This window comes from Acartia tonsa, chromosome 8 (assembly GCF_053477335.1).
Source record: "Acartia tonsa isolate MP-2025a chromosome 8, ASM5347733v1, whole genome shotgun sequence".
Classification (NCBI taxonomy): domain Eukaryota; kingdom Metazoa; phylum Arthropoda; class Copepoda; order Calanoida; family Acartiidae; genus Acartia; species Acartia tonsa.
Genome location: NC_137267.1, coordinates 4,033,815 through 4,060,619, shown reverse-complemented (window position 1 = coordinate 4,060,619; position 26,805 = coordinate 4,033,815). Strand labels below are relative to the sequence as shown.

General features: G+C 35.7%; 1 protein-coding gene across 1 annotated transcript in view; it reads right to left on the bottom strand.

Annotated features, from left to right (window-relative positions):
• Nucleotides 1-26,805, bottom strand: part of LOC145325834 (uncharacterized) — a 97,888-nt gene that overhangs the window by 31,282 nt on the left and 39,801 nt on the right. Inside the window, exons 15-22 of the mRNA XM_080168800.1 lie at nt 15,325-15,385; nt 14,384-14,473; nt 13,584-13,680; nt 12,371-12,484; nt 11,285-11,347; nt 10,925-10,963; nt 9,464-9,535; nt 9,097-9,210 (exon numbers count right to left, since the gene is read on the bottom strand). Coding sequence (XP_080024926.1) covers nt 9,097-9,210; nt 9,464-9,535; nt 10,925-10,963; nt 11,285-11,347; nt 12,371-12,484; nt 13,584-13,680; nt 14,384-14,473; nt 15,325-15,385 — 650 coding nt within the window. The remainder of the gene's footprint in view (nt 1-9,096; nt 9,211-9,463; nt 9,536-10,924; nt 10,964-11,284; nt 11,348-12,370; nt 12,485-13,583; nt 13,681-14,383; nt 14,474-15,324; nt 15,386-26,805) is intronic.

Below are 26,805 nucleotides of genomic sequence, written 5' to 3'. Positions count from 1 at the left end.
TGACATATACTTATTTATTCAAACTTATTGCTTATTATTTACATTTAATTAAGCATAGTATTGTAGAATCGCTGAAATTTATTACCAATAAAGAAAATAGAAGTTTATATAAGCACAAATTAGATATATTAGAATAAAGATATGACCATACAAATTACTTATGGTAGTAGAGAGGCATAATGTCTGATTCCACCAATAGGAAATCCTTAAGGAACATTCAAGAGTTCTCATTGGTTGAAATTGTGTACACATTTTATTACGAACGCATGTTTGTTTTCAGACGCAACCCAATCTTTCCCACTTTTGTATTAATTTTGTTGGAACATGATTCCAGTTAAGTCATATTTTTCTTTTCCGAAAAAGGGAAGGGGGGAAGAAAATCTCTTCAAAAGAGATGGGGAAAACACCCTTTTCTCCCATCTCTTTTTTTCTTGAAAGCATCCAACAGAGGATTTAAAAAAAAATTGGGCTAGATACTCGCTGGTGAGGCAAAATTTTGTTTAATTTGTTTTGTAGATTTTTAATTTGATTTTGGAGGATTTTTCAAAAAATTATTTTGCCTCACCAGAGAGTAGCAAGCCTATTTTTATTTAAGAATCAACCTAAGCTTAATTCAAAAGTAAACAATTCTATCTTCTGCTAGAAATGTTCCTTTTTAGATTTGACGAAAAATCGGGTCAGACGGGTAATCTAGATATAGTATTTTATTCTTATGGTTTATGGTTAACAACAAAATTTTCTTATTTTGAGGGAAAATTCAAATTTTAGATTTAAAATGTTTTATATTTCTTTAATGGAAGGAGGGAGATTACCATAACAGTAATAGTTATTTCTCGTATCGAATTATAAACGGCTTTCCTCGGATATAGAATGTACAATTATAAAATTAAAACTAGTTTTTTTAGCCCCGTGGTGCTGAAGGCAACGGCTAGAAAAACTAGTTTTAATCTTATGATTGTACATTTCTATATTCGTAGAAAACTGGATATAATACGATGCTAGACATAGTTTTTTCGTATGGATGAGAACCGGTTCCTATCCACCGGATTCGAATAAATACGAGAAAATTTATAAATCTTTCTTCCTTTGAACATGATTTTATAAAAATTATTCATAAAAATACAAAAAATAAATAAATTGATTTTATAGATGCAAAAAAAACCATAAAATATTCAGTACAAGAGTATTTTTGTTCCACGTGAAAAACACAATATTTGTTTTTTTAATAATAAAATATTCTCAGTCATGTATAATGTATAATCAGAGATAATACAATAAACGATAGATTTATATACATCCCTATTAATGATAAACAAATTATCCCTTATGTAGATTGTGAAAAATTACCATTTGTTATGTTTCAGGTTATTTCCCTATATCAAACCAGTGGAGCATTGAACTATACCAAAATAGAGCTATACCAAATAAGTGAGAAGGCGCAGCTATGAAACCATACATCCTTGTTAGACAAATACCAAATGCGTTATAGTGATTTAATAAAATATATTTATCATTTGTTATATTGTTGTTTATTTAATTAAAAGATTTATGACTGTAAGGGACTTTTTCTATTGCAGAAAGTTAAACTGATTCTGGGCTAAAATATAAGTGTATGTCAAGTTCATTATTGTTTCAGAGAGAGATGCGAATGTGTTCGTTCTTGTTAAAGTGGGACAGCTGTCATATTTGCACTGCAGGCCGTTTTTAGGTAATCTTTCAATGGTAGCAGCAGGAGCAAATAAGACTACAGGACCTCTATTAATCGGAAAAACATCTTTCTTTCTCTTTCTCTTGAAGTGAATTATAACCCAATCAAGCGTGATACTAAAGACAAACTAAAGGTGTTTAGAGAAGTCTCAGGGGGTTGAAACATATCAAATGGAGTAGGAACCGGTGGGTTATATAAAAATATCAAATTCAGTGAGGGATTTGAAACATAACAAAATTTGTAACAATCCAGAGGGTGCTTGTAAAAATATCAAATTCAGTGAGGGGTTTTTGATTAATACCAAAACAGACGGGGGCGGGACCGTACATGGATAATAAACAAAAATCACAAGGACGTATAATACCAAAAATAGTTATTAGCCCAGAATCTAAAATATCAGAAACAGAAAAAGGGGAGCCGGAGAAAAAAGATGGGTAGGATTTGGGAAACCGTTACCAGTCCCTAAAATAGAAGATTATGCCGAATTTGATACATGGTGTAAATGCGTTACAGCATGGTCTAAAACTTGTCATATACCAAAAGAGCAACAGGGGTTTTATTTAGCACAAGAAATCCCTATTTCAAGCGATAGATACGGCACAACTTTAAGAGAAGATATTTACAAGAATTGTCCCCCTGACACCTTAGTAGAAGATGAGGAAGGGGTAAACAAAATCATCGAATTTTTAAAAACAAGATTTTGGACAGACAGTGAAAAAGACATCTATGATACAAACACAGCAATTAAAGTATTCCATCGGAAACGCGACCAATCGCTTAACGACTATATCATAGAGTTTGACAAATTATACACAAAAGCAAAGCAATTAAAACTTATACCAGGCAGGCCAGAATATGATATGTGTAAGGCTGTAGACTTAATGTTAACATCAGATTTAAACAACCACGAATTCATGATAATGCGGTCCGTAGCAAATGTCAGAGCCGGCGATGGTAAAAGATATGAAACCGTCAAAGAAAAAATGCGAGAAATTATCGGGAAAGGAATATCTAATACAAAATCAAAAAGTGCGAGCGAAGAATCTTTCCTTTCTCAAGTCCAATCTAGAAAGGACGACGACATTAGCATGCACGAAGCCTACATAAGCAGAGGATGGAAACCGCCGCCAAAGTAAAACAGAGTATACCAAAACAATAAAAATTGGCATCAAAACCGAAACGGGCCAAATAAAGCAAACAATGGATATGAAAATAGAAACAAGACCTTCATCAGAACAAAACCTAAAAATCCACCAGGCCCTGATGGAAAACCTATGCAATGTATTAGTTGTAGAGCTGTGACACATCTGATCAAAGATTGTCCAGATACATTCGAAAATCAACAAAAGAAACAACAAAATAAAAACTACAAAACAGCCTATGTAGTAAATTATGACACACTGGAAGAAGAAAAGGTTCTAATGCCAATTTCGGACTCAGAATCAGAACAAGACAAGGAAGGGAATGTTTTCTGTGCAGTATACTGTTCAGAAAAATTGGAAGATATGAGCAAATTCACTGCAGAGGCACTTAACAAAGCAGCACTAGATACAGCATGTACAGCTAGTATTGCAAAGAGTCTAGCAAATGACATAAGAACCAAAGAAAACGAGAATGAAGTTCAAGATAATAAGGATGATACAACAAACACTGACAAACCCAGCACGACAACAAGAAGTCAAGAGACAGCAGTCCCAGAAGAGACAGATTGGCACAGACTAACAATAGAAGAGAAAGAAATTCCTGATGCAAGAGAAACAATAACTCCAACGACAGATGAATCTGAAATCCCTTTAATACCAGACAATGATGATCAGAATCAGGAACAATCACTTCAAGATCCATTGACTAGACATGAAATCAACGAGGAAGCAGAACCACAAACAACAGAGAGCACGAACAAAGGAAGGAAAAGGAGGAAAGTTAATCAAAAACCAACTCCTGAACTCAACTGTGATGGAACAATTAAGAATGCTGCAAGTGTGTTAAAAAGAAATGATAGGATTGAAATACTAGAGAATGGTAAATGGGAAAAAGGAATTGTACTTGGTCATGGAGGTAAAGTAGGAGGTAAACACAGTGGCTGGTACAATGTACAGCTTGACAACGGAGATGTGTTTCATGATGAGATGTCCGCTATGAACAAGAACATATAGAAGGAGAGGATGAAGAGGAAGTGTTGATTACAATACAGCTGGATTGTGGTAAGAAAATCAGCTTCAAGAACTTGGACAACCGTAAAGTATGGTTTGAAAACGAAGAAGAAGAGTTAGTACTTCTAACAACTGCAGATGTGTTAGCAGTCATGGTTCCAAAAGAACAAAGAAACTCACCAGAATGCATGGAAGCAAAATTGGAGGAGTTAAACAAATTGATTGCATTTGACACATACAAAGTAGTCAATGACGAAGGACAAGAAAGAATTACAACAACATGGGTACTAACGGAGAAGGGAACAGAAAAGAGAGCAAGATTGACAGCCAGAGGATTTCAAGAGGATGGTGAATTTCCGACAGATAGTCCAACTGTGCAGAAGCATTCGATGCGTCTTTTACTAGCAATAGCAGCTACAGAAGGATGGGATATATGTACAACTGATATATCAAGTGCTTTCCTTCAGGGATCAAAAATGGATAGAGATGTTTACGTGAAACCTCCCAAGGAAGCAAATCAAGCAGACAAGCTTTGGTTGCTGAATAAATGTCTTTATGGTCTGAAGGATGCTAGTAGAAAGTGGTATCTGAGAGTTGTTGACAAGCTTAAAGAACTTAAATTTGACACATGCAAGTTTGATTCAGGTATGTTCTTTTTGTTCAGGGATGGAAAGTTAATTGGCATTGTAGCGCTTCATGTCGATGATTTCCTTCATGCTGGCAATCAGTTTTTTAACCAAGAAATAATGCCACAACTTCTTGGATGTTTCAAGGTTGGAAAGTCGGAATCAAGAGAATTCATGTATACTGGATTCTTTCTCAAGCAAACTGACCAAGGTATTTGACTAGACCAGAACAAGTATGTCAGGAATGTGACAATTCCAGCAATTGACGTGCGTCAAATGAAAGACAAAGAGAGAGAGAGATGAATCAAGAGGAGTTGTCTCTACTAAGATAAATGACAGGAGTAGTCAATTGGACAGCCAGAGCTACACGTCCTGACCTAAGCTTTGATATGATTGATCTGTCAACAAAATTCAAAGGTGGCAAAGTTGCAGACCTCATAAAAGCAAAAAATGTAGCTGCCAGACTCAAGAAAGAAGAAGTGTCTGTCATGATCTCTAATCTTGGGAACTTCAATGACTGTGAGATGATTGTCTATACAGATGCAGCGTATAGGAATCTGAACGACAACACAGACAGCTGTGGTGGATATATAGTATTCATCGTCAACCTAAAGACTGGCAAGGTAGCTCCATTGGAATGGAAAAGTGGCAAACTCAAAAGAAGAGTCAACAGTACGCTACGGGCTGAGACACAAACATTATACAATGGTATAGATGCAGCTGTTGGTCTTAAGATGTTGCTTAGTGAGCTGTATGGAGGCACAGTTGACATGAAGGTTAGAGCAATCACTGATAATTTTTCGGCAAGAACTGCCGTATATTCAGAATCTGAGGTTGGAGAAAGAATTCTGAGAGGTGACATTGCAGTACTCAAACAAATGATACAAGACGGAATAGTAACCGAGATAAAATGGGTGACAGGAGAGAACATGTTGGCTGACCTTCTTACCAAGAGAGGAGTCAATAAGCTAGCTCTATTAGATGTCTTGGAATCTGGAAGATTAAAACCAGAAACCCTCCAGCTGATCAGACAATAGGAAATCTGATGCTAATTTACAAAAATACCAAAATTTTTAAACATATCAAAAATTATTCAAATATATCAAAATACTGTATTTCAAGTACAAAACATCAAAACTTCAAGAAGAAACAAAACTCTACAAAAATCAACAAAAACATCACAAAATTCAGGAAAATCACAAACAGAAACATAATTCATTGAATATAATTCCATTTAAAACAAATCACCCATTAAAGTAAAAATTTTGAAAAATCCATGTAAAATATGTAGCCTGGGATTTAAATGACACGACAACGGATTTTGGGAGAATGTGACAACCATGAGTTGGCAACACGATGAAAGCGCAAAATTGCGGCATAGAGAGATTCTTCAAACTCGTGCCGGTAACATACCAAACCAAAACAAATTTGAAAACATATACACGTAGCGCATTTCAAAGCTTTTTTTAGTGATATAAAGTATACGTAACATCAAATTCTGTATATAGTAGTAAAAATTAGTGAAATTATTTTTTTTCTCCCAAACCATAATATCGTAATATTGCATTTTAAACATATCAAACAAATTTTTTTTTTCTCGAATCTATCCTGTATATCATAGTAAAAATTAGTGATAATTCTTTTCTCTGCCGTAGTAATGTAACATTAGACTATAAACATACCAAACAAATTTAGTTATTATTTTTGCTCAAATATATTAATAGCTATAAAATTTTTTATAAATATACCAAACAAATATTATGTCTGAATTCTAATTATCAATCTATCCTTTCACACAAAAATTTGTTTCTTTTCATCATAAACAAATTTTAAACAATTTTTTTTTTCATTTTTCAGAACAAATAAAATCCAAGGTAACCATAAGCAAGCACTTCGACATTGTGGATGTTGTTTACGCACATTTTCGTCCATTTGATGAACTTTGGGAGGATACAGATAAAAGGATGTGGATCTCTCTATCTGACAAAAACTTAGAGGAGATGACCTCAATTGTCAAGGATGCCATTTTCGACCAAGAGAGGCCTAAGAACATCATCTGCTTATTCTTCCAGAAGTACGTGGGAGGATGTGACAATGACCTAATGCGCGAATATGTGAATGAGCTTGTTGAGGCAACTAAAGCACAGAAATGGAACAAGTTGAGCATCGCCACAAGTTACTTTGTGCCTTCGCACATGCAAGTGTGGGATAAAGTTGGCGAATTCAACAAAATTGCTCATGACGCCAATGAGGCCATGGGGATGCCAAGATTAAATGTCCATAGATCTTTGATGGCAATGGTCTTGGGTGACGGCAGCGATAAAACACTGCGGGTTAGGTTCGGCATGTGGATTGAACCACAGTTAGGTGTTCACCTGGGGACTCACCCTAGTTTCGAAGGTGTGGCCAAAATTGTGGACACGGTGATCAAGACATTTGATCATGCTTTCAAATTTAGGAAGCTGCTACCATCCAGATTCGCTGAAACCAGAGTTATGGTGCCACCTTGTTTGACCATCACTCCCGGTTACAACAAGAACAATTTCATGAGGCATTTACTGGCGGATAGAGGGTTATTGAGAGGGACATTGGTGTTAAACGCTAAATTATGTCAGATCAACTGCCACCAGGATGGCAAAACTGGCATGTTTATAGGACTCATGGTAACCTTAGCCGCTATAATGAGAGAGAGGGCATGCTAGTTGCCCACAAACTTCTTCTCAAGAGATCTGATAAGCTGCCGATATGGAATCTAGAACAAGAGGCAGATACTGACAACATTGAGGCTGTTCAAGGTTCAACTGAGGATGAAATGGAGAATCTCCCACTTCCAACTGTTGATATTGACCAGCTTGGCGAGGCCTATGACCCTGATGAGTGGGTGGCAGATAAGGATCTGGAAATTGAGTTTGTTAACAACCAAGATGGTGAGATTGAGGTAATGACTAGAAGGGTTGTATGATGAGATGGAACAGGATAAAGTTGATGACCAAACAAAAGAAGAACAAAAAGATTATAATGAAGATGAGGATTGTGTTAAGAAGTTAGAGCTGGCAGAAAGAATGCTAACAATTGCTATGGAAAGAATTAAGGCTTACAAAGAGGAACTGGAAAGAAAGAATCTCATCATATCCAAGGAGAAAGCAGCAGTTAAGTTTTATCGTCATCAGTCAGAATCAAAGAAGGAGAGAATTGAATTCTTGGAGAAAGAGAACGACAGGATTGTATCTCAATACAAATATCTCAAGAATGTCTACAAGGCAAGGGGTGCAAAGGATTTGAAGTAAGCAAACAAAAGAAAAAGAAGAATTTCATATAAATGTGACAAATTACCATTTGTTATGTTTCAGGTTATTTCCCTATATCAAACCAGTGGAGCATTGAACTATACCAAAATAGAGCTATACCAAATAAGTGAGAAGGCGCAGCTATGAAACCATACATCCTTGTTAGACAAATACCAAATGCGTTATAGTGATTTAATAAAATATATTTATCATTTGTTATATTGTTGTTTATTTAATTAAAAGATTTATGACTGTAAGGGGCTTTTTATATTGCAGAAAGTTAAACTGATTCTGGGCTAAAATATAAGTGTATGTCAAGTTCATTATTGTTTCAGAGAGAGATGCGAATGTGTTCGTTCTTGTTAAAGTGGGACAGCTGTCATATTTGCACTGCAGGCCGTTTTTAGGTAATCTTTCATAGATTTATATTATTATAATCTAATTAAACCAACGATCTAAAATTCAATAAAAGTAGGATAACGTGGTTATAAAACTTTGGGAACCTGTGGCCAATGTCCCCTTCCTCCCTGTATATATATGTTAGAAATATAAAATGTAAACAAGAGTGGTTTTCATAAAAAACATGCACATTAAAACTTTATTTAATCTAACCCCAAACCCCTACAATTTTAAGACTTGATAATAGATATGCTTTGCTTATGATATTGTACGTTTTTGTCCTAGAAATCAGTATTCAAAAAATCAGATTAATAGGATCTATAAGTATATTATTAAAAAAAATTGTCCACCAATCAGAAAAGCAGAATGTTTTTAATGGGCGTACGGACTTTCTTGTAACGATTAAAGAGTTGCAATGCTTTCTAAATCGTACCTATCTGTCTAAATTATCAATCAAAGTTTGAGATTGATAGGACAATTCTAACATGCCTAAATTAATGAAAAGAGCTATCAGTTACGGACACACAAACATACGGACGTACTGACATATCCTAATTATAGGATAGTTTCACTTTTTGAAATAACTAACGGCTTCGCCCCTAGCCTCTAGAGGCTTTTCCCCAAGAGGTTTAATCAACCTAATTTTTCGTATTTTAAAAAGAATCTTTTTTTTTTTTTGGGGGGGGGGGGTATTTTTCATTTTCTGGGGGGTTGGGGGTGTCCCATCCCCCAAGAAAATAGTTATACACCTTTCCAGGACCTATGAGAAGCTACCCTGTAAAGGGGACCCGATTGGTTAAGCGGTTAGCGAGATCCTTCGGTGCAAACAGACAAAAAGACAGACAGACATCGTTCTATTATAGATAAGATTGTAAAATTTTGTATCAAGTGCTGCATTGTTGGACGAATGACACGACTTTTACCTGGTCTATAAGAATATTGATATGGTCTGGAAGAGTGGCGCTGTTCTTTAATCCCCCGACATTTGTCCCGTGGTCCTTTTCTTTCTGCACCTGTTCTCTTTCCAGAAATAATCTCTAAAAGAATAATTACTTCTTTATAAAGGGAGTCATATAAAAGACTTTTAACAAGAGTAGAATGCTAAAATTTTGGATTGAAGTTGCTTTAATGTTGTATAACGTTAATTTCATATTTACATATTTTTCTCGCCAAATATGTAGTTTTAAAAAAGATATTTCTTATATATTCACTTGTCGGCATTTTGTAGAGTTGGGACATGTTTTAAATATTAAGAACAAAAAAAGTTTCATTGAAGCTTTTAACAATTACCTTCAGCAGAATGGTAAACGCACTTCCCCAAACTCCATACAAGTAGTGTAGTGGTACCTCTTTATGGCCTGATTTGAGTAATATAATATTATAATATTTGTTGAAAATTTCTTAAATTTCTATTATTGCAATAATGGTTTGAGACTTGTATGCCCCAATCAATTCTTCCTATTATCATTTTTTTCCTCTCCAATATGATTTTATCTATTGCTTATTATCTTTTTTTTCAATTTTGTTTTTTCTTACTTATATGGCCTGTATGAAAACAATGTGCAAATACACATTACTGCATACTTCCTACTTTTTAGGAAACTGCGATTTGGGAAGAAATTTTGTTTTATAAATTAACCATATCAATAAAATTTGACTGTATATATAAATGTATATAATACTCATTTAATTCATTTATTATTGTTTTCTTTCTATGTATGCACAATAAATCTAATCTAAAATCTAATCTAGAATAGATTTATTAACCTAATCAGTCTATGTGACCAATTAATCCGTCTATCATAAAAAAAAACATTTTCTGTCAATCAAAGCCTTATCCTCATAAAATTTAACTGTCTATGTCAATGAAATGGAAAAAATAACTTTCGTACCAAAATGAAAAAGTTCTTCCAAAACTGTGTTAGAATTGTTCCTACAATGTGTTTCTATTGGGTCCTTAAATGGATTGTTTATCTAGACCTAACTTATCATTTGGATTCTAAGTATGAGAACGGAGCCAGGAATCTGGAGGGATTAGACAATGGCCGATTAATTGATGTATATTCCCAATGATGATACACAAAATTACCCTTCTATAGCTTATAATTGGTGGTTCAAACGTTTTGACACTAAACGCAATGAACCAACTAATCAAAAAGTCCCCAAAGTTGTTAAGACAACGAATAAGAAATCATTGTCCTATTATTTTGGAGACTAGTGTCCATTATCCGCTAACTCCCTGGAACAGAACACATAAAACTACGTCGAAAAATACAGATTGATTTTAACAGTCATGTCTTTTAATTTTTTTAAATATTTTTTTTTAAATCATAGTTTCTTGTTCAAATACGCATTTTCCCACCCTTAAACAATCAAATATTTCTAATGCTAAGTTCTTTAGGACACACACTTTCTATAATAAAAAGTAGAATGATGTCTGTCCGTCTGTACCTTAAGATCTCGGTAACCACTGAACCGATCGGATTCTACTCTTAAGGGAATATACCTACTGGTCCTGTGGTGGTTTTAGGCTATTTTCTTGGGAGGTGGGACACCCCCAACCCCCCAATAACAAAAATCCCCCGCCATTTTTTATTCTTTTTCAATATCTAAAATAGTGGTGGATTAAGGGAACTCCAGGTAATAAAAGATGTAATTATATCTCTTGGGGAAAAAAGCCCCTAGAGGCTAGGGGCGAAGCCGCTAGTACACAATTAAAGTATTCCATTTATTAAACTATATTATTCCTGACACAGAGTGACCCATAAAAAACTTGCATCCAAATTTCTGTTCAAACATTTTCAATCATTTAAATCCCGTTCTGTAGGTCTCAATTGGATTTTAGAATATATAATTTACCTTTTAAAAGCACAACATTTAGAAATGAAAGATTTTTGTTGATGTAAAAAAAATAAACGTAGGTATTAAACAGAAAGAATCGATTGTATATGTTTATCACATTGTATCTAGACAGTTTTAAATTTAAAGAAATTAAATAAATAGTGTGATACGATACATGATTTTTCAGTATGGATATTGATCGCTTTTGATTCCACATTTACAGCATACCTATTTCTCTACTTGTTCTTAATATAATTGAAAATGTTCCTGAATTGGCATAGATATTCCATATTTTGGTATACTCATCTCATAAGGGTTAAACTCATACCATTCCTAAAGAGTTAAATATTCATTATTTTGGTATACTCAATCATTAATTGAGAGTTAAACTTATACTATTCTTAAAGGGTTAAATATTCATTATTTTTCCATATTTTGGTAAACTCATCTCATAAGGGTTAAACTCATACCATTCGTAAAGGGTTAAATATTAATTATTACTTCATATTTTGGTATACTCATCTCTTTAGGGTTATACTAATACCATTTCCATTTTTTAGTAAACTCATCTTATAAGGGTTAAACTCATTCCATTCCTAAAGGGTTAAAATATTCAGTATTTTTCCATATTTGGTATACTCATCTAATAAGGGTTAAATTCGTACTTTTCATAAAGGGTTAAATATTCATTATTAATCCATATTATAGTATACTCATTTAATAAGAGTTGAACTCATACTATTCCTAAAGGGTTAAATATATCATAGATAATCCATATTTTGGCATATTCATTCATCTCTATAAGGTTAAACTCGTACCATTCCTTAAGGGATAAAAATGTACATTGATATTCTATATACTCATCTCTTTAGGGTTAAACGCATACCATTCCTAAAGGGTTAAATATAAAGATTTTCCATATTTTGGTATACTCATCTCATAAGGACTCATACCATTCCTAAAGGGTTAAACTCATACCATTCCTAAGGGGTTAAATACAAATATATATCAACTCATAAGGGTTAAACTCTTACCACTCCTAAAGGGTTAATTATTCATTATTTTGGTATACTCATCTAATAATTATTTAGCGCATATCCTTCTAAAAGGGTAAAATATATATAATCTCATAAAGGTTAAACTAGTACCATTCCTAGAATTAAGCATATAATTTAATTTTCAATAGTACACAGAGTTTTATAAACAAATTATCTTATTCGTTGGATTAACACTTACAATAAAGTTCCTTGCAAAATATAAATGTTTTCTATTTCATTCTTCACAGGGAAGCTATGCATAGGTCAAGCACAATAAGCAAACATTTTTTCTCATGTTAATAATGTTAAGAAGATATACCTGAAATATTTTAGCAGAAACATTTTTCTTGACGTGTAGACATGTGTAGAGAGGCATAGGTACTTGGCCAACCTCCAGGTGAGCCCTCTGCTCACTTAACCGGCTTTTCATTCGCTGAAAAAGTATGTGTAAGTTGTTTTTCATGTGGAAAATTATCTCGTTCAACTTATACTACTTAATCTAACATAAACCCCAGCTATTGAGACCCCCACCCACTTATACTAAAATAATCAAAAGCTTGAGAATCCTTTTAAGCACGTTGCTTTTATACTAAAATATATGTATACTAGCGGCTACGCCCCCTTAGAGGCTTCTAGGGTTACTTGGGGGGGGGGGGAGTTGAATAGGGTGGGGTATTTTTCTAGGGGTGATTTCCTTTGGGAGGATGGTGGTACCCTCCCCCAAAATAATTATAAACCTCTCAAGGACCTATGAGAAGCTACCCTGTAAAGGTGAACCTGTTCGGTTCAGCGGTTAGCGAGATCCTTCGGTACAAACAAACAAACACACACATACACAAACAAACATCCTGTTACTTTATTATAAGGATTAATAAACATATTGAATAAAAACTGTCCATATTAATTGGCCTCAACTATGGATATACAAATTCGTGGATATTTTTTGTTGTAAATTTTTGTTGTTATTGATCAGTTCGGTCGTCCAGTTGGAGTAGGAGAGGAGAGAATGAGATACAGGGGTTGGATGGGGAGTATCGTTGGTTTAGCCCGTTTGGAGTATCACTTTATTAGAGCACATGAAAATCTGGTGCAACATCAAAGTAATTATATATCGATTATTAGATGATGTCATCAATCAACATGTAAGGTGTTCTTTTAAAAACTCTTTAAGATGAGACAAGATTTATTTTCAAATCGGTTTAGTAATAATAAAAATATGCAAAGCATTTACAGACATAATAAATCACATCATTAATATACTCTTACTAATATGGTATCTACGATTATGAGGCATTCCATAAACCAGAGGGGTCCTAATGACTTGTTCTGAATTATAGAGTAGTTTCGTTACTAGGCCCAATCTGTACCTTTTTGATTCCTGAGACGTAATAAAAATGAGGGTTTCTCCATCTCTTTTTTAGGGATCTTCTTTCCCACTTCTCCTCTCACCTCCCTCATTATATGACGTCACAGGAATCAAAAGTGGTGCATAAGGGGTACAGATTGGGCTTAGTCCTAAATAATATTCTTACCCCAAGGAGAAGTTGTTCGCCAACCAGATATCCAAAGAAATCTGTGAATGCCACTGGTTGTCCTTGTTTATACTTCTTTGCTATCTTTCTCAAATATCTAGAAAAAAACAAGGATGGCAACATCAATTTACGCGAAGCTCTAAAATCAGACAATGGTACAAACAAAAAGGAAACTGTTTCAAAACAATAGGATGGTTATATCTACTCTTAGACTGTTTCAAATGGACGTAGGGGCTTTCTGGTAACGATTACAGAGTTGCTCCGCTTTATAGATTGTACCTAACTGTTACAGTAATCATCATCATGCAAAGTTTACGATTGATAGGACAATTCTAACAAGCCTAAATTAGCATAATGATCGGACTAGAATTTAAAAAAAAACAAAGCATAGAAACAAGAGACTATACAAAGTGTCTGAAAAAATGAGCCGTGTGACGTTAATCAATCCATCTCTTTTTCTCTCCCTTTTATGACGTCATACGGCTCATTTTTTCGGATTCTTTGTAGAGTCTCAAGGTATATAGGGAAATTTAAAAAAAAAAAAAACTAAGTCATAAAATTGATAGGACATTTCTATCAAAACTTTAAACTATACCTGGAAGACCACGAAGGAAATGATGGACCTGCTAATAGAACTCAACACACCAATGAAGATCCACAGTCAATAGGATGATTCTATCAAAACTATAAACTCTACCTGGAAAACCATGGAGGAGAGAGATGAACCTGCCATTATCTCTCCACACACCCACAAAGATACTCAGTCAATAGGATGATTCTATCAAAACTATAAAATCAACCTGGAAGACCATGGAGGAGAGAGATGAACCTGCCAGTATCTCTCCACACATCCACGGAGGTCGTCAATTATTTCGTTCACTGCCTCGCCACTAGGTATATACATAATTATAGCCATTTTCACATGGTGAGGAAAGGTGTAGGGTGAAGCAACCCTCCCTCATACTTACTTACAGTAAGCCTAAGGTGCATTTAGTTAAGACAGAGATATAGGATAGGACAATGAACCTGACATTTAAAAGTTAAGCTATTTGGATTTTAGGTGGCAGAACTAACGCAACTTTTCTTATTTTGGCTACATTTAAAGACTTTGGGGGTACAGCGCAGAGTGCCGTGACACATTTTTTTCTATCAAAATAAAATCATAAACATAACTGAGACAGACCATGACATTACACTTAAACTCCTTGATTTTAGTCTAGCAGAAAAGTGAGATGCAAAATAATGTTATGGGTATGCCTTATCCTTCCTAATTTCAAGTCATTGTTGGACTACCAGATAACTATCCAAAATATTGATCACAATCTTTCAAGAACTTAATTAATTTAAAAGAATTAAGTATGACATCAGAGAATTAAGTAGGAATTAAATTCAATTAAAAGATATAATTGGAGATAAATAAAGTATAATTAGAGTATAAAATATATGTTGCTTTCTCACATAGTGTTGAATGGGAACTGATAGACCCCCCCTACCCCCCCCCCCCCCCATATATTTAAATAAATTAAAAATAGGGAGTGGGGAGTTTTTTCCTTTAAATTACCCCTGCGGGACTACCCAGTACACAATGTACTTTTGTAGTTTGTATAATCACTAGTGGCTGCACCCAATTCTGCAAGACCTTTATGAAGCTTCTCTAAAATAGAGGAAACCGATCGGTTAATAGTTTCCGAGATATTTACCTTCAGACAAAAAATCTTATTGAATTATAAAATTCAAATACCTCGGAAATTTTGGATGGGTGTAAAGAGTTGCTAGGTACCAACAGGAGCCAGACAACGCACCTAAAAGTTATAAATGGCTTATTATCAGGAAGGAAGAAGACAATGGTCTGATTTTTACACTAGTCCTAAAAGTTTTTATTATAAAACTTTTTGGACTTTCATTAAATTTTGATTAGACTAACAAAACTGGTTTTAATCTTATATTTGTAGATTTTTATGTCCGCGGAAAGCTGTTTTCATATGGGTTATTTTGTAAAGGAATTTTTACAGGACATAAACTTGCTTAAATAAATCTACAACTCATTCTTTCTGCTACAATTTACAGCTAAATCTACAAAAAATTATTGATGAATTAATTTAATTTTAACTCCATTGTCCTATCCCTGAATCTCTTAATTTTAATTTTTAATGCACTTTTCCGATAACATTTTTGAATTTCCCGTTTTTCCATACTTTACATAATACCAATACACATATGAGTTTGTGGATTGGAATAGGAATGATGCAACTCTTCTTGTCATTTCTCTATTTAAAATCAGTTGGAGCGGGGGGGGGGATAGGATAGGATGTAAGTGAAGAGGTTTAGGAGGGTTAATATCCTCAAGAAAATGTTTGTGTCTTTAGTTAATTATGTAAAAGGGCTAATAAATCCTTATACTAAAGTAACAGGATGTTTGTCTGTTTGTGTGTCTGTGTATCTGTGTGTCTGTACCAAAGGATCTCGCTAACCGCTGAACCGATCGGGTTCTCCTTAACAGGGTAGATTCTCATAGGTCCCGGGAAGGTTTTTAACTATTTCCGTGGAGAGTCTTACCACCCTCCCAAGAGAAATTGCCCCTAGAAATTTTTTTTTTTACGTTCTCGATTTTAGAAAGAGAGTTCAACACAAACATAAACGTCAAACGCAATATAGACATATTTTAAATATAAAAAAAACATTTAAAGTGCCACTAGAGGCCTCTAGGGGCGTAGCCGCTAGTAAAAGAAATAGGATCATAGTATAGTTTCATTTAAATTTTTTGGGTATAGTCCTTTCCATGACATCGCTCCATATGGGGCGATGATTTTCTATAGCTCCTTCAAGGAGCTATAGCATAGCCTCTTATCATATGGAGCGATGTGAAAGCCCCTTTTAAGGAGCGTTCATATCGCCCCTTATGATAAGAGGCTATGCTATAGCTCCTTCATGGCCTCTTAATAGCTCCTTTGAAGGGGCGTTAATATCGCCTCTTATGATAAGAGGCTATACTATAGCCCCATGATGGCTCCTTCATAGCCTCTCCATCGCCCCTCCGTAGTCCCTTACCTTAATTTATATAACATCCCACTTGATGGCCCCTACATCGCTCCTCCATCGCCCCTTCTCCAAATTTATATTACATTGTACTTTGATGGCCCCTACATCGCTCCTACATCGCCCCTTCATCGCTCCTACATCGCTCCTTCATCGCTCCTTCTCCAAATTTATATTAAATTGTACTGTGATGGCCCCTACATCGCTCCTACATCGCTCCTTCATCGCTCCTACATCGCCCCTCCATCGCTCCTCCATCGCTCCTTCATCGCTCCTTCTCCAAATTTATATTAAATTGTACTGTGATGGCCCCTACATCGCTCCTACATCGCTCCTTCATCGCTCCTACATCGCCCCTTCATCGCTCCTTCTCCAAATTTATATTACATTGTACTTTGATGGCCCCTACATCGCCCCTCCATTGCTCCTACATCGCCCCTCCATCGCTCCTTCATCGCTCCATCTCCAAATTTATATTACATTGTACTTTGATGGCCCCTACATCGCCCCTCCATCGCTCCTACATCGCTCCTTCTCCAAATTTATATTAAATTGTACTGTGATGGCCCCTACATCGCTCCTTCATCGCTCCTTCATTGCTCCTACATCGCCCCTTCATCGCTCCTTCTCCAAATTTATATTACATTGTACTTTGATGGCCCCTACATCGCCCCTCCATCGCTCCTACATCGCCCCTCCATCGCTCCTACATCGCTCCTTCATCGCTCCTTCTCCAAATTTATATTAAATTGTACTGTGATGGCCCCTACATCGCTCCTACATCGCTCCTTCATCGCTCCTACATCGCCCCTTCATCGCTCCTTCTCCAAATTTATATTACATTGCAACTTGATGGCCCCTACATCGCTCCTCCATCGCTCCTTCATCGCTCCTACATCGCCCCTTCATCGCTACTTCTCCAAATTTATATTACATTGCAACTTGATGGCCCCTACATCGCTCCTCCATCGCCCCTTAATAGCCCCTTACCTTAATTTATATAACAAAGCTCCTATATGGCCTCTCTATCGCCCCTTAATAGCCACTTACCTTAATTTATATAACATAGCCCTACATAGCCTCTCCATCGCCCCTTAATAGCCCCTTACCTTAATTTATATAGCATAGCCCCTACATAGCCTCTCCATCGCCCCTTAATAGCCCCTTACCCTAATCTATATAACATAGCCCCTACATAGCCCCTTCATCGCTCCTTCTCCAAATTTATATTACATTGTACTTTGATGGCCCCTACATCGCCCCTACATCGCTCCTCCATCGCTCCTTCATCGCTCCTACATCGCCCCTTAATAGCCCCTTACCTAAATTTATATAACAAAGCTCCTATATAGCCTCTCCATCGCCCCTTAATAGCCCCTTACCTTAATTTATATAACATAGCCCCTACATAGCCTCTCAATCGCCCCTTAATAGCCCCTTACCTTAATTTATATAACATAGCCCTACATAGCCTCTCCATCGCCCCTTAATAGCCCCTTACCTTAATTTATATAGCATAGCCCCTACATAGCCTCTCCATCGCCCCTTAATAGCCCCTTACCCTAATCTATATAACATAGCCCCTACATAGCCCCTTCATCGCTCCTTCTCCAAATTTATATTACATTGTACTTTGATGGCCCCTACATCGCCCCTACATCGCTCCTCCATCGCTCCTTCATCGCTCCTACATCGCCCCTTAATAGCCCCTTACCTTAATTTATATAAAAAAGCCCCTACATAGCCTCTCCATCGCCCCTTAATAGCTCCTTACCTTAATTTATATAACATAGCCCCTACATAGCCTCTCCATCGCCCCTTAATAGCCCCTTACCTTAATTTATATAACAAAGCCCCTACATAGCCTCTCCATCGCCCCTTAATAGCCCCTTACCTTAATTTATATAGCATAGCCCCTACATAGCCTCTCCATCGCCCCTTAATAGCCCCTTACCTAAATTTATATAACAAAGCTCCTATTAGCCTCTCCATCGCCCCTTAATAGCCCCTTACCTTAATTTATATAACATAGCCCCTACATAGCCTCTCAATCGCCCCTTAATAGCCCCTTACCTTAATTTATATAACATAGCCCTACATAGCCTCTCCATCGCCCCTTAATAGCCCCTTACCTTAATTTATATAGCATAGCCCCTACATAGCCTCTCCATCGCCCCTTAATAGCCCCTTACCCTAATCTATATAACATAGCCCCTACATAGCCTCTCCATCGCCCCTTAATAGCCCCTTACCTAAATTTATATAACAAAGCTCCTATATAGCCTCTCCATCGCCCCTTAATAGCCCCTTACCTTAATTTATATAACATAGCCCCTACATAGCCTCTCAATCGCCCCTTAATAGCCCCTTACCTTAATTTATATAACATAGCCCTACATAGCCTCTCCATCGCCCCTTAATAGCCCCTTACCTTAATTTATATAGCATAGCCCCTACATAGCCTCTCCATCGCCCCTTAATAGCCCCTTACCCTAATCTATATAACATAGCCCCTACATAGCCTCTCCATCGCCCCTTAATAGCCCCTTACCTAAATTTATATAACAAAGCTCCTATATAGCCTCTCCATCGCCCCTTAATAGCCCCTTACCTTAATTTATATAACATAGCCCCTACATAGCCTCTCAATCGCCCCTTAATAGCCCCTTACCTTAATTTATATAACATAGCCCTACATAGCCTCTCCATCGCCCCTTAATAGCCCCTTACCTTAATTTATATAGCATAGCCCCTACATAGCCTCTCCATCGCCCCTTAATAGCCCCTTACCCTAATCTATATAACAAAGCTCCTATATAGCCTCTCCATCGCCCCTTAATAGCCCCTTACCTTAATTTATATAACATAGCCCCTACATAGCCTCTCAATCGCCCCTTAATAGCCCCTTACCTTAATTTATATAACATAGCCCTACATAGCCTCTCCATCGCCCCTTAATAGCCCCTTACCTTAATTTATATAGCATAGCCCCTACATAGCCTCTCCATCGCCCCTTAATAGCCCCTTACCCTAATCTATATAACATAGCCCCTACATAGCCCCTTCATCGCTCCTTCTCCAAATTTATATTACATTGTACTTTGATGGCCCCTACATCGCCCCTACATCGCTCCTCCATCGCTCCTTCATCGCTCCTACATCGCCCCTTAATAGCCCCTTACCTAAATTTATATAACAAAGCTCCTATATAGCCTCTCCATCGCCCCTTAATAGCCCCTTACCTTAATTTATATAACATAGCCCCTACATAGCCTCTCAATCGCCCCTTAATAGCCCCTTACCTTAATTTATATAACATAGCCCTACATAGCCTCTCCATCGCCCCTTAATAGCCCCTTACCTTAATTTATATAGCATAGCCCCTACATAGCCTCTCCATCGCCCCTTAATAGCCCCTTACCCTAATCTATATAACATAGCCCCTACATAGCCTCTCCATCGCCCCTTAATAGCCCCTTACCTAAATTTATATAACAAAGCTCCTATATAGCCTCTCCATCGCCCCTTAATAGCCCCTTACCTTAATTTATATAACATAGCCCCTACATAGCCTCTCAATCGCCCCTTAATAGCCCCTTACCTTAATTTATATAACATAGCCCTACATAGCCTCTCCATCGCCCCTTAATAGCCCCTTACCTTAATTTATATAGCATAGCCCCTACATAGCCTCTCCATCGCCCCTTAATAGCCCCTTACCTTAATTTATATAGCATAGCCCCTACATAGCCTCTCCATCGCCCCTTAATAGCCCCTTACCCTAATCTATATAACATAGCCCCTACATAGCCTCTCCATCGCCCCTTAATAGCCCCTTACCTAAATTTATATAACAAAGCTCCTATATAGCCTCTCCATCGCCCCTTAATAGCCCCTTACCTTAATTTATATAACATAGCCCCTACATAGCCTCTCAATCGCCCCTTAATAGCCCCTTACCTTAATTTATATAACATAGCCCTACATAGCCTCTCCATCGCCCCTTAATAGCCCCTTACCTTAATTTATATAACATAGCCCTACATAGCCTCTCCATCGCCCCTTAATAGCCCCTTACCTTAATTTATATAGCATAGCCCCTACATAGCCTCTCCATCGCCCCTTAATAGCCTCTTACCTTAATTTATATAATCCTTACCTTAATATATATAACATAGCCCCTACATAGCCTCTCCATCGTCCCTAAATAGCCCCTTACCCTAATTTATATAACATAGCCCCTACATAGCCTCTCCATCGCCCCTTAATAGCCTCTTACCTTAATTTATATAACATAGGCCCTACAAAGCATCTCCATCGCCCCTTACCTTAATTATATAACATAGCCCCTACATAGCCTCTCCATCGCCCCTTAATAGCCTCTTACCTTAATTTATATAACATAGCCCCTTCATAGCCTCTTCATCGCCCCTTACCTTAATTTATATAACATAGGCCCTTTATGGCTCCTGTACAGCCTCTGTAATTGTATTGCCCCTTCATTATAGAAGGTAGGGCATTAAGGTAAGGAAGGAATGTGACCCTCTACAGTTTTAAATTTAAGTTTTAAAAGGATGACAAGGATGACAACATTTATAAAAGCAAAGCTCTGAAACGGTAGAAAAAAGTTTAATGAACATTAATAATGTAGAATGTCAGAACTGAATAGTCAGAACATAAATTTAAAATTCGAAACAAAATTGTAAGTAAATTTATTGAGAAATTGCTTACATGCAGGAAAATGCTTAAGGACGTACTCACATTTTTTGGACTTGTTTATAGATATGATTCGCTTATAACATTCTATTTTGTTGTCCTAGGAATCAGTATCCCAGAAATCAGATTAATCGGATAATTTTGATACATAAAAATTTGTTGTAAGTTAATAATTAGTATGCTTAAAATGGACGTACGGATATTCTGATAATGATTATAGACTTTCTAAATCGTACCTTTCTACTACAGGAATCACATGCCTAAATTAACGAAAATAGCTAACCGTTACGGACGTACGGACTGATCCTTAATATAGAAAAGCTTTGCTTTTAAAAAGTTAAAAAGATTTTTTGAGGGGATGGGGTAATATTTTTCTTGGGGTGAATTTTCTGGGAGGGTGGAGATACCCTCCCTCGAAATAATTATAAACCCTCTATGAACTTAAAAGAAGCTTCACTGTAAAGGAGAACCATATAGGTTCAGCGGTTAGCTTTTCTACAGACAAAAAAAGATTACTACTTTATATAATAGGTTATGAAAAAGGAAAAAAAAGCAAGATAACAAGGATAACAACATTCACAAAAGCAAAGCTCTAAAATCAGGAGGTCAAACATAAATTTTGTTAAAATTAGCGTAAATCCATAATACAAAGTAGAATGATGTCTGTCCATCCGTCTGTCTGTCTGTTTGTCCGTCTGTCTGTCAGTCCCTTAAGATCTCGGTAACCACTGAACCGATTATATTCTACTATTCAGGGATTATACCTACTGGTCCTGTGGTGGTTTTAGGCTATTTTCTTGGGGGGTGGGATACCCCCAACCCCCCCAAAAACAAAAAAATCCCCCCCCATTTTTTTTTTTGCTGAAGATTTTCTTGGTCCTATTACGAATTTCGCCAAAAAAATTTTTTATCACCTCTTGGGGTAAAGCCCCTAGAGGCTAGGGGCGAATCTGCTAGTATAGAATATAGTAAAAGGGCATAATTTTATTTTTAGTATTTGATTATAATACTAAACCTTGTTGTCCTAAGAAACATTACTCCAAAACCCAGATGAATGGGACAATGATATTATACAAAAAAAATGGACGTACATACTTTCTAGTAATGAATATAGTATTGTACCCAACTGTTATAGAAATCATTCTGCAAAGTTTGAAATCGATAGGATATTTATAACATGTCTAAATTAAAGAAAATGTCGTCTTACCGTTTGGACGTACGGACAAACCAATCCTTACTATAGAAAAGTTTCACATTTAAAAAGGAAAATTATAATGAAAATATAATGAATTAATAAAATAAATATAAATAATATAATAACATAATGAAATAAAGAAAAAAAAATAAACTAAGAGAATGAAATTTTTTAGTTAAATAGAATATTGAATAAGGATCATATAATGGACAAACAGACAAAGTAAGTTATAGAGCAGACTTTAAGAGAATATGCTATTACTCAAAGATTATCACGAAACCTAAGTCTTTTGAAGCATAATTGAGAGACAGACAAAATAATTTATAGACTGGATATACATATGTCATGGGAATATTCACTAAAAATCTCAACAGTCTATCTTTAACAATAGCAGAGAAAACCACATGCTTAACTTAATGAGAAGAGCAATGACGAAAGGACTAACCCTAATTGTAGAAAAGTTTCTCTTTTAACAAAAAAAGTATTTTTTTTGGTCTGAAGCTTAAAAATTTCATAAACTGACTAAATTCTCCATTTAAGGGAAGCTTCACATAGGTCATGGGATGGTTTTTTGCTATTTCATTTTCAGATTTAAGCCCCTAATTGGTTTAGGCTATTTTTCTGCCTCCTTACATTAAAAAGAGCGCAGCTGCAAGTGAATAAGAAAAGAGAAATATAAAAGAAGAATACATATTATCCTATTATATAAAGTAGTAAAACATAAACAAACGTTGGAGTGGACAAACCTAGGAATGGGACAATCGTCGGAGTGGACATTGCTTATGTAAAACGCAGGAGTGTCTTTAATTTTATTTATAAAATAAAAATCTTTCAAAACAAAAAAAAAATCTTGAATATCTTTTCTCACAGACTGAAATTTTAAAATCAGTCTGACAGTTTTCCAAAGTAGGTAAGTTCTATCGAAAGGCAAAGGTTTGAAACAGATAGAACATTTCATTAAACTAAAACATATTTTTTTCTCACATTGTTTACAACTGTCAAATATGTTTTTTTATATGCCTAACCCCTGCAGGGGGCTTATTTGTATATTTATATCTTAACCTAACCTAACCTGTGTAGAAATAACTAGACAAATGTTGTTGAAACCTAATTTTTAAGATATTATAGACACTTCTGCGTTTTACTTATATAATGTCCACTCCGACATTTGTCCGAAATATCCTGCGTTTGTCCACGTTAGTAAGGCTTTCTGTTCTGAAACTTAAGATCTCAATAACTACTAAACAGATTGCGCTTTCTATTTCAGGTAAGCTTAATATTTGTCTTGTAATGGCTTTAGGCTATTTTATTTTAAGTCGAGGGATGGTTTTAGGCTATTCTATTTTAAGTCCTGGGAAGGTTTTAGGCTTTTATTCATTCCCCTTTGAATACAGAGCCAATAGATGCTGGGGGCGTAGCCGCTAGTCGATATACAAAGTTTTTTTTGTCTGTAGCAAAGGATCTCGTTTGCTCCTAAACCGATATGATGTATGTCTGTCTGTCTATATCGTAGGATCTTGCTAACCGCTGAGTCCTGAGATGATTTTAAGATAGTTTATTTTTTTTCCTTATAATAAAATAACAGGATATTTGTCCATAAAAAGCGAAGCAATATCTTAATTTTTGTTGTTGGAACTGTTATTCAGTTGATTATACCGAGGATCTAAAGGAATAAGACAATGGCCGATAAATTTTTATCCTTCCCTAATAACGATACACAAAATTGCAACACTACAACCAAAATATGACAAAAGTCCCCAAAGTTTTGAGCCAACGAATAAGAAAACTTCATTATAAAACTTTGGAGACTATTGTAAAAATTGCCTAATGTTTCCTTTCTCCCTGAGATTATACAGACTATCCTTAAACTAATATTTACATTAAAGTAACAGGATGTTTATCAGTATCAACTGAACCGATATGCTTCTCCTTTACATTGAAGCTTATTTTACTCGCAGGAAAAGTTTTCATTTTGGGGAGGGGACCAACACTTTCAGCCCCCGGAAGGTATCACTTCCCTTAAATTCTTAACCTTCCCCCTCCCCCCCCCCTCTCCACCACATCTATTCATTAAAGTACTCCTAGGGTCATCTATGGGATTAGCCGTTAGTGACTTAAAAATAATTCAAGTGCAATGATATATTTACCAAATTAATACGATAATTTTGTATACATTTTTTATGAAAAAAAATTATTTTGCCAAAGGCAGCCAAAAAATAAGCAGCAAATATTTCAAAAATGCTCTGATAATCAGAGATCTACAGGGATAAGACGAGTGTCGATAAAATGATATATATACATATATACAGTGTGTTTTTTTTATGAGAACTTTTTTGAAAGCAATTTTACCTTACTTATAGTTATCAGAATTTAATGATTAATGGCTTATTCTCTTCTTTTTTTATAACCTTTAATAGAAAAGCAAAAAATATTTCAGTTTTTATTCAAAAAGTACAGTAAATTAAAAAATTTAAATCTTAGGTGTCAACATCTAAAAATGGTTTTAGTGCATTTTTCTTATAATCTACCTTTGCAAGAATGGCTGCAAAACGCTTCAAAGTTGAGATATAGAGCTAAAAATTTATATAGATACTATTTGTGACATGTACTAGAACATTTTGAAATTTGAAGGCCATATCTCAACCAGGGAGGGAATACTGGCCCCCCAATGTACTCCCTCCATTCTTGGAAAGGGTAGAAGATTTGAGCATTAGAAAAATGCGCTAAAACCATTTCTCGTATTCATTTGAATCCGGTGGATAGGAACCGGTTCTCATCCATACGAAAAAACTATGTCTAGCATCGTATTATATCCAGCTTTCTACGAATATAGATATGTACAATCATAAGATTAAACCCAGTTTTTTTAGCCGGTGCCTTCGGCACCTCGGGGCTAAAAAAACTAGTTTTAATCTCATAATTGTACTTTCTATATCCGCGGAAAGCCGTTTATAATACGATGCGAGAAATAACTATTTTAGATGTTGACACCCATGTTTTGAAATTTTGAATTTACTGTACTTTTTAAATAAAAACTGAAATATTTTTTTGCTTTTCTGTTAATGGTTATAAAAAACGAAGAGAATAAGCCATTAAATTCTGATAACTATAAGTAGGGTAAAATTGCTTTCAAAAATGTTCTCATAAAAAAAACACTTTATATATATGTATGTTTATATATTAATTATTCCCATTGATGATTCACAAAATTACCCCTTCTTTAGTTTAGAATTAGTGGTTGAAACATTTAGACACTCAACTTAATGAACTAAACAATCACTAAACAATAAAAAGTCCCCAAGGTTGTTAATCTAACGAATAAGAAAACGGTATTATAAAACTTTGGAGACTAGACAGCACTCTTGGATAAGCCAACTTATAACACTTTGGGAACTATCCCAATCCTCCCTGGCGAAATGACAATGAGATTTTTTGGTAAACTTTATTCTTAATAAATTAGCACTTGCCAAAATTATACTGGAGAGATATTTCATTGAAGAATAAATCTTTTTTTTTGCCCAAACTTTTCGTCAGCCAATAATAACAGATAAGTTAAACATTGTAAAAATAATATAGTAACTTAACTCGAGTTGTCGAGAAATTAGGTCCTGAGATGGTTTTAGGCCTGGAAAGGTTTATAACAATTTTATCTGTATTTCTTAAAATAAATTAACAGAATCTTTGTCTGTATGTATGAATGTCTGTCTGTACCGAAGGATCTTGCTAACCGCTGAACCAATATGGTTCTCCTTTACAGTGAAGATTCCTATAGGTCCTGAGATCGTTCTCCTTAATAGGGTAGCTTCTCATAGGTCCTGGGGAGGTTAATAACTATTTTATTTTAATCCTTATAATAAAGTAACAGGATCTTTGTCTGTATGTATGTCTGTCTGTACCTTGCTAACCACTAAACCAACATGGTTCTCCTTTACAGTGAAGCTTCCTATGGGTAATGAGATGGCTTTAGGCCATTTTATTTTTAATCCTTATAAAAAGTAACAGGATCATTGTCTGTATGTATCAAAGAAGATCGCTAACTGCAGAACCGATATGGTTCTCCTTTATAGGGTAGCTTCCAATAGATCCTGGGAAGGTGTATAACTGTTTTGAAGGAGGATATAAGGGGCTATTAAGGGGCGATGGAGAGGCTTTGTAGGGGCTATGTTATATAGATTAGGGTAAGGGGCTATTAAGGGGCGATGGAGAGGCTATGTAGGGGCTATGCTATATAAATTAAGGTAAGGGGCTATTAAGGGGCGATGGAGAGGCTATGTA